Raw genomic sequence first — 9,439 nt, forward strand, 5'->3', positions numbered from 1 at the left:
CAGTGAACACATTGAAGATGATGTGCTAGACCTTAAAAAAATACATTGTAAAATAAAAATGGCAAATAAGCGTGTGGCTCAGGTAAACGGTAAAATTAAACAAAAACAAAAGTGTGACAGTGTGCTTTGGCCTGTCATTAATCATATCCTCATTTTGCTACTCATTTCCACTTCATCATATCCAGTTGTCATTCACTTTAATTATGGTAACAAGTGGGCACTTGTCTAGACTCATTTTCTTTGTTGACACTATAACTATGATTGATGCACGCCACCTTACCGACATGGCTCAAATCATGTTCTCACTTCTGTAGTCGTCCTGGATACATTCACACAGCGTTATAAAAACGGGGCTTGCTTTGATTAAATGTCAAGAGCCAGGGAAGATGAATAGGTATAAATTGTTAATAGCTGACAGCAGCCAAATTTATTTCACCCACTCAGGAGATTCCTTCATGTCAGCAGAAGATTTAGTGTTATGGAATAATTATTCCATCAGAGTAATCATTCCTCCATCAGAGCAATCATTCTTCCATCAGAGCACTGTGGATTTGTTGATCCACAAAAGGCAATTAAATTCTTTAATCAAGTGAGATTAAAAGAAAAAAAAAAAAGTAGTGAAATGTTAGGATTAGAAAATTCAAGTGATGCATACTTACGACATAGGAGTAAAGAATAACTGCAATTGCAGGAAAAAAGATATTCTCAAAGTAAACAATGTTAGTGCGCTCATCTTCTACAACTGGTTTTAGATCCCAGTGGGATAGAGAAAATAAAAATATCCACAGACAAATGAAAAGTGTTATAAAATTACACAACAAAATTGAGGTCTGAAATGATTAAGTCGGAATGGCATCAAATCTCAAATGTGGTTCAAATAGATAGAACCCGATTACCGGGTGGCACTCAAAGATTTGTTTTGTTGACACTGTTGAGCCTTAACGTTAGCATACAAGTACAACCCAAAGCAGGCAGGCTATAATCTATGGATTCTGGGCCCTTAAATCCAACTTCTAGTAAGCAACAACCTCTTATTTAAACATTAGCTCCTCTCTCTGACCCTTTTCCCATCAGTTTAATCATGCTGCACTGTTTAGAGATAACACACAACCGAATGCTATATCGAAAAAAGGTTTGTTAAAATCTCAAGACTTTAGGCATACATGAAAACATCCATTTTGCCATACTCTGTAAGGTGGTCATAGGAAGAGAAAGTACATTTAATTATTTGGAGTGTTTAAAACTAGAGTTATACATGACGTATGGGGGTGCCGCCACACTACTCCTGACATGCGGCCCGGGTGTCTGATAGCAGTAATAGTCAGGAATTATTGGGCACAAATTAAATGCAAAAAAATAATCTGAGAAATGTAATATGTACAGAAGCGAGTCGTTGCTTCTCCTCTCTGGCCACTATAAAATACAGCATCGCTCTCTAATTCTCTTAGCCAAACTTTTACTTTTCTTCTTGCCGTTTTTCTCTTTGCTGTCCTCCATTTTCCTCGCTCGGATCTCTCTCATCAGGTCAAAAAACACCTGTGAAAACATTATAAATAAAATAATATAAACCGGTGTTTTATTTGGTCCAATATAAGGAAAGCCAACTTCACCGTAAAATCATGGTCGGTTCCCTTACCTTGTCGACATTGGCACGGGTTTTGGCGGAGGTCTCCACGTAGCACACGCCCCACTGCTCGGCGCGGGCCTTGGCCTCGTCAGCGCTGACCTGCCGCCGGTCTTCCAGGTCCGACTTGTTGCCGACCAGGAGGAAGGGCACGTTCTCATCCTCCTTCACCCGTAGGATCTGCTCCCTGCAAAACACCACGTCAGCTACACCAACATTCAGCTACATGGCTATTAACCCATTCTGACCTGAGATCAGATTCATACGAGGTTTCCACTGGACACACACTGGTCTGATTAACCCATTCTGACCTGAGATCAGATTCTAAAAATGTCAGTCGTCCTTCGATTTTTCAAAAATAGCAGACCTACAAGCTCGTAGTGCGCCACTCGGTGGCGCGCTATGAGCTTGTAGATCTGCTATTTTTCAATAGCTAAAGCATAATGTGATGCTAAACACCAAAATGGGTTCCCGTTCAGAATGGGTTAACCATTACGTGCTAGAAAATCAGACCCTGCATCTGAACTGGCTGGTGCTGCTGCTGTGTCTCTGTGTGTGTGTGTGTGTGTGTGTGTGTGTGTGTGTGTGTGTGTGTGTGTGTGTGTGTGTGTGTGTGTGGTCACATTCCTGAGCCAATAATTGGATGACCAGCGGAGTCAATTGAGTATCCTAATGACCAGCCACCCGGGCATCGAATTATTGGCTCAAGAATGCGAGAAAAAAACCAAAAACCAAATAAATTCTACAAATGCCTTCTAATCTAAATCACTAGTTCTCGAACTGTGTCAAGGACGCCCCAAACTGTATTTGGCCGCAGACTGAACCAAGAAGATAAAAGTGGACTGCTCTATGGCAGCTAAAATTCAATTAAAAGTGACTGTCATGGTATAATGAATCTCTGAAATGACAAAAGGTCACACATTCTGTTTAGACATAAGAGTATCATGTTCACTTCCCAGCCTTTTCCACACTGTACTGGCAAAGGCTGACACATCACTAAGTATACCTGCTACCAGGACAGAACATGAGTCATGACCTTTAAAATAAATCATGACCGGCTTAAAAGGTGTAGTTCAACGCAAAACGTACTTATTTCTATCAATCATGACTGCTAGCAAAGGGGAGATCTAACATATCGTCTCTGTCGGGTGGAATATGTTCATCATGTTCAAAATTGTTACCTTTCAGGCTTAAAATTCAAAAGTAGCAAAAGTAGTAGACATAGGGCCGATTCATACTCCTATTTTACCACTGTTTCGGCACTGTAGCGCCGAAAAGATTTCGGGTCGTCAGAAATCTTCAGTAGCGCCGAAGAGACGGCTTTAGGACGGTACCCGCCCCCCCCTGAACCTCAAATTCTAGGCTCTACAGCGCCGAACCGACTTTTATTCGGCTCTAAAATAGGAGTATGAATCGGCCCATACAGGCCCCGAAATGTGCTATTTCGCACCACGTTTTAATATGGAGATAGGAGGTTTCTGCCTGACAGCAAATGTAAGTATCAAGTATCAAGAAAACTATTTGGGATTTTTCCCCACCTGAAGTCGACTGTTGCTGCGAAAGACTCCAGCTCTGTGATGGAGAAGACGCAGAGGAACCCCTCGCCACTGCGGAAGTAATTGTCCCGGATGGCGGCGTAGTCCTCTTGTCCAGCCGTGTCCAGGATGTCTATCTGCACCTCCTCTCCGTCCAGCACCACTTTCTTCCTGTAGCTGTCCGCTTTGGTTGGCTCGTAATCCTCCACAAACTACAGAACCGGCAAAAGATTGAAGTTTCAAAATCAGTGTTACGTGTAAGAAAGAGACCAAAATCACTTGAAAACCCAAGCATAAGAAATCCTTCCCCACTTGTCTATAAATTACACACCACCATGATGTTTTTAGTTTTTGGTCGCATTCTTAACCCATTCTGACCCGAGATCAGATTCATACGAGGTTTCCACTGGACACACACTGGTCTGATGAACCCCTTCTGACCTGAGATCAGATTCTAAAAATGTCAGACTTTCTTCGATTTTTCAAAAATAGCAGACCTACAAGCTCGTAGCGCGCCACTCGGTGGCGCGCTATGAGCTTGTAGATCTGCTATTTTTCAATAGCTAAGGCATAACATGATGGCAACACCAAAATGGGTGCCCGGTCAGAATGGGTTAAGCAAATAATTTGATGACCGGTCAATAGAGCACCGAAGTCTGACGTCAATATCGGTAGAGGGCGCAAATCCACGGGTTCATTGCATTGTAATCCCCATAGGGGAGGATCTTAGATCGCCTCATATAAGAACTGTGTTTGAAAAATAAACATGTCACCCCGGCCGCTTCACTCATATGGATATGAAGAATCAACTGACTGAGAGAAAACGCTATCGTTACCGCTACCGAATGAGTTACGTTTTCGCTATAATATGAGTGACTGACTGTCGCAAAAAAAGATACGTTTATTGCTTTTCGTCTTAGTGGTTTATCCAGGCATTCTTCTTGTCAAATATGTTTTTATTGAACAGATTATAAATTGTTACAAACATTATGATATGAAATACATTCTTTTTTTTTTATAGAAACAAAAAATGAAAGAAAAAAACAAGACAAAAAAGCGAAAGAAATCCATTAACCCACCCACCCATACTGCTCAGTGACACTGCATACTATAGAATGCTCATGGAAAACATCTGAAAAGAAAATGGCGTACAGTCAACCATATCAATGGTATCCTGTCTATTAATCGTTTCTACTCAGGTAAGGGCAGCCAAACCTTATCAAACTGTCTCTCCCTGTTTCTCAGGAAATACCTTATTCTTATCCAGGCATTCTTCTTATCATACTCATGAATGACCATGCAATTTGATTATGGGACACGTCATTTCATTGATTGAGAAATACCAAATAAATCTAATCAGATGTAATTTAATACAATTCCTCACTCACTACATTCTATAAATATACACAAAAGACGCAGCCCTGCTTCTTTCTTACCTCGTCGTACATGAACTGGAGTGTCAGGGCCGATTTGCCCACTCCGCCGCTGCCCACCATGATCACCTTGTGCAGGGCCAGAGAGTTCTGTCCCTTTGGCTTTGCAGCTGCCATGGTTCTGTTCTGTTCTGTTCTGTCCACCCGGTGGTCCAAGAAGTGTGATTAAAAGGAAGGTTCCCAGGAGGAGGAGACGGGTGGGGGAGAAGAGGACTGACTGTAGGATCTGTATGGATTCCTGCTGCAATGATGGCTCCGTTCGACTCCTGGGGGGGAAAAAGAAAGAGGGTTGAGCCGTTGCATCATAATTGTGTCACAACACATAAAAGACTGAAGACAATAGACAATGTACAGTATATAAATACAGAGTATAGCGTCGCTGGCGGGCAGAAACCTCTCTCACCTCCATATTTTAACCTTGTGTTTTTTCACGCCTTGATCGTAAAATGGTAAATGGTGCATTTATATAGCGCCTTTATCCAATGCGCTTTACATAGATTGTGCATTACATTCACTCATTCATACACCGATTGCAGCGGAACACATGCAAGGTACCAACCAGCACATCGGGAACAATTTGGGGTTCAGCGTCTTGCCCAAAGACACTTCGACATGTAGACAGGAGGAGGAGCCGGGATTCGAACCGCCGACCCATGGATCATTGGACGACCTGCTCTACCTCCTGAGCCACAGTCGCCCATACCTCGTACTACAGCGTCACACGGAAGCATCAAAAGTAGCAGATCACAGCCTAAAGCGACGCATTTCGAGTTTGTGTATCTGCTACTTTTGCTATGTTTTCTTATTTTAATCCTGAAAAGACGAGGTGGATGAGGTTTCTACCTGATGTAGATGAGATATATTAACGTTAATTTGTATTTATCTTTGCCTATCATGAAATGCGGAAAAAGTGGTTAAATACCACCGCAACTAGGAACACTCTCTGGGGCCCAACTGTCAGCAACTCAGCATTAAGGTGAAGGGGATTTCTAGATAACTGTCCTGCATAGTTACTTATAATCGTTGTGATAATGAATGATCATTGGCATGCTATACAGTACTGGGCCTGCAATCTGCCTTATATAAGCATTTAATTCATTAATCTCTCTTTGCACTAGGTTTGACACCGAGTTCCTAAACTGATCCTAATCAGATGACAAAACAAATTACGAGGCTAATGCAATTTTGGCTTTTGTGTTTCGTTTTTTTTGCCGTTACCCTGACATCACAACTACTGTAGCTCAGGAGGTAGAGCAGGTCGTCCAATGATCCATGGGTTGGCGGTTCGAATCCCGGCTCCTCCTGTCTACATGTCGAAGTGTCCTTGCCTCCTTGGGCAAGACACTGAACCCCAAATTGCTCCCGATGTGCTGGTTGGTACCTTGCATGGCTTCCGCCACAATCGGTGTATGAATGGGTGAATGTAATGCACAATCTATGCAAAGCGCCTTGGATAAAGGCGCTATATAAATGCACCATTTACATCAACTGTATATCATGTACAAAGCCAACTCACTTCCCATTGTAATCAAATTAACCCAGTTTCAAGTTCCGTTGCAGGTTAGTATGTTTCAATACAATACACAATGAATGGCTAAGTTCCAGTCAGCAAGGAGGAACTAAAACACAGCCTGTACCAGTCAGGATGGGGGTGGGTTCACTGGGTTCACTTCTTGGGCGACAACTGACAACAGTGCCTTATGAAATCATTTTAGCTGGATTGAAAACATTGTGATGTCCGTGTCAAGGACAAGGACTGGTCATTTGGTTATTTTCCACAAAAACATTTCCATACCATTAAGGCTGTGTCATGCTCTGGTTCATTTCCAAAATGGAGTCTTAAAGGCAAAATAGTATTAGTAATTTAGTACTAGTGGTTTTTTTGTTTCTGTTTAAGCAGGCCTGTATTACACAATCACAATTGTTCATTGTTCATAGTCATACATTTAATTTTTCAAATATAAAAAAGTAGAAATAGCAGATCTACAACCTACCCCGGCTATGCGTTACACTACAGTGTAACAAAAACACCATTAAATGAAAATCATTAATCGCATCTATTTGTGTGACAATGAATTGTCATGTCAAATGTCATAATCATGACAGCCCTAGGTATTAATAGCAATGCTGTCCCATTTAAGACAGTGGTTTTTTCAACCCTTTTCATAACAACAAACATTATTTATTCTGCATTTGAGCCACGGACCACCATTTGATGAGATTTAGCCTCTCACTTAGAATATGTTGTCGTTGGATGCATTGATGTGGTACCATTTAGGAGAGACAACAGGCAAACGTTGATCCAAATAACAATTCTTCCGGGTCCCAAATGGACCCGGCCGTAATGGTCAAATTTGTTTCATTTTACACTCCCAATACAGATCTATTAATAAGGGTTTATTTGGTTTACCAACTCTGTATCATTTAGCTGGGGGACCACTGGTTGAGAACCACTGATTTAAGACACCCAAAATGACCCACACCGCTCCCCTCCCCTCCCATGGCGGACCAGCTGATGACAAATACAAAGAGAACCTCAATACAGCATGACAGAATGTGGGAGGATGGAAAACACAACAATGATTACTGTTGTTGCTTTGACACCCATGATGGTGTCATTTATTTTGACTCCTTCTGTGGATTCTGACTCTTGGGAGAGAGTTGGAACAGACTGTCCCCACCCCTTTTCCACTCACTGTAGGCCTATATGTTTCTTTTCCCTTTTTACCTCCTTTATGATGAATTCCTGTTCTGTTCTTTGGCTTTATAGAAGTGTCTATTTGTACGTCTATAAATGTTTTGATGAATTGGACAAGGTGGACCCTCTTGTAAACAAGTGTAATGCTTTATTGGGTCGTCCACTCACAGTTAACAGTCTTTGTGATTGAGTGATGTACTGTAATTCTGCAAACTGTTAATACATATTTCAATCAATCAATCAAAGCCATATCACTTTCATCACAGCTCTACTGTAAAATGCAGGCAGGTACAGCCAGGGTCAGATTTTCCCATAGCTGATGATACTGGAAGGATCTTATTAAAAGGGACAATGTATTAGGGATATATTAATGGCGTCATGTGACAATTTTGCAGAGGCCACACAACAACAATAGCCAGTAAGTGCAGCTAGAATAGGATTTCATATCGCTATAACCCCAGAACTAATGGCATACATGTTACAATTAAAACGTCATCAGACATACTGAATTGGAACTAATACGCAGGCACTAATAATACAAGGGACTGAACCAGCTCACGAGCTTTTATTTAACAACACACTCCAATCACGAGACAGATGAGCCAGACAGACTGAGCAGGTATAAATAATGCAGTTAAAAACAACAAACCGTGTCAACTTAATCCCATACACTGACCTAGTAGCCATTTAGCTGCACTTAGCTGGTGAGTGACATGACAACTAATAGTCATTAGTCGGTGCATGACAGCAGCACTGCACAGCCAGCCATATCCTGCTTTTAGTGATCTATATAAGCACATCACCGTGAATTAGACTAATTATTCACAAAGGAGTGTTCATTAATTAAACAATAACGGGTCGCTTATAATTGCAACAGCTGTGTGTGTGTGTTTGTCTGGATTGCTTCTCAACTCACCCACTGTGTGTCTGTCTGTTTCTGATGATATCTAGCCATCTGGGGCGAACATACCCAAGGATGAGTCAATGGCGTCGCGGCTGAAGCGTTACATCTAACGTGACTCACGTTTATTTTTATGTTCTTTTATTTCATTTGATTATATTTTTTTAAACATCCGATCCGTGAGCTTATACGAACCTAAAAAAATCACACATACACCGCGCACACGCGTTTAACTTATTCTATAAGATGTGACACTGTCGCATCCTTGGTATTCTTAGAATGGCCAAACTAAAACAAACTAGCTAGCATTTGAACATGATTTGAACCCAAAGCTAATAGAACCACCACCGCAAACACAATGCCAAAGTGTTGAAAACGCACCGAATAACAACATGACCACCACCAGCTGATGTGGGATGTATAGATTGAAACGGAATAAAAACCCACCTTAAATTGGCACAAGAGATTCGATTAGAGTCAGGCTAACTTGTAGCTCATGGCTAGCTTCCTCGGAGCTCCGTCCACCAGCAGAGGCTGTGGTCCTGTTGGGTTTGGCCGCATCTGTCTGTCTGCCGGCCGGCTGGGAGGGACGTGACAACGCCCGCCCACTTGGGACTGAACATTACTTTGCTTTACTTTTCATGCCATTCATATCATATGTTGCCATTCATTCATTTATAGCAAATAAATACATTTTATGATTTTTTTGCATGGTTCTGGTTCAAGTTCAAAGTTTCAATTATCTATTAAGGAACAGACAGCCTAAATGCCTAATCAAAGACATAAGGCGCCTATAATGGCATTGATAATCAATGATTGATTGATTGGCCCGCCCCCCTGTTAGTCTATTAAATCCTGGTGCGTGTGAACTAAGCGCTTGATGCAAGTTCAAACACAAAATGGACTTTCAAAAGCCAGGTAATTTGCGGCAAAGTTAATTATTTCGGCTATTATCCTTTTGATAAAGAAACGCCTGACATTGTCAATCTTGTCTGAATCGATAAATACATCTACGAGAGTTCAACATTTGAGCTAGCATGTAGTACTTTCGAGTGTCAATATTGATAAAATGCATAGGCCTACTACTTCTTGATCAAATGCTTATTCATTTGGTTGACCAAAACTAGAATCGTCCAAGTCCAGACTGTGGCTGGTATTATAGTTAACTTAAGGCTGTGGATGGACTAAGAGCAAACTATTAAATGGGACCACCTTTCTGTTTTGTGCTGCAGTAAAGATAATTTCTGA

At 41.5% G+C, this 9,439-nt stretch overlaps 1 protein-coding gene across 1 annotated transcript; it reads right to left on the minus strand.

Moving 5' to 3' along the window:
- Positions 1-397: 397 nt before the first annotated feature.
- Positions 398-8,742, minus strand: ralaa (v-ral simian leukemia viral oncogene homolog Aa (ras related)). The gene is made up of 5 exons (XM_080794287.1): positions 8,639-8,742; positions 4,596-4,858; positions 3,163-3,371; positions 1,637-1,811; positions 398-1,536 (listed from the first exon to the last, which is right to left on the minus strand). The coding sequence occupies exons 2-5, from the start codon at positions 4,707-4,709 to the stop codon at positions 1,414-1,416; spliced, it is 621 nt and encodes a 206-aa protein (XP_080650413.1). The 5' UTR covers positions 4,710-4,858; positions 8,639-8,742; the 3' UTR covers positions 398-1,413.
- Positions 8,743-9,439: the final 697 nt, after the last annotated feature.

The sequence above is a fragment of the Protomyctophum bolini genome (genome assembly GCF_963924005.1).
Source record: "Protomyctophum bolini genome assembly, chromosome: 21".
NCBI classification, from domain to species: Eukaryota; Metazoa; Chordata; class Actinopteri; order Myctophiformes; family Myctophidae; genus Protomyctophum; species Protomyctophum bolini.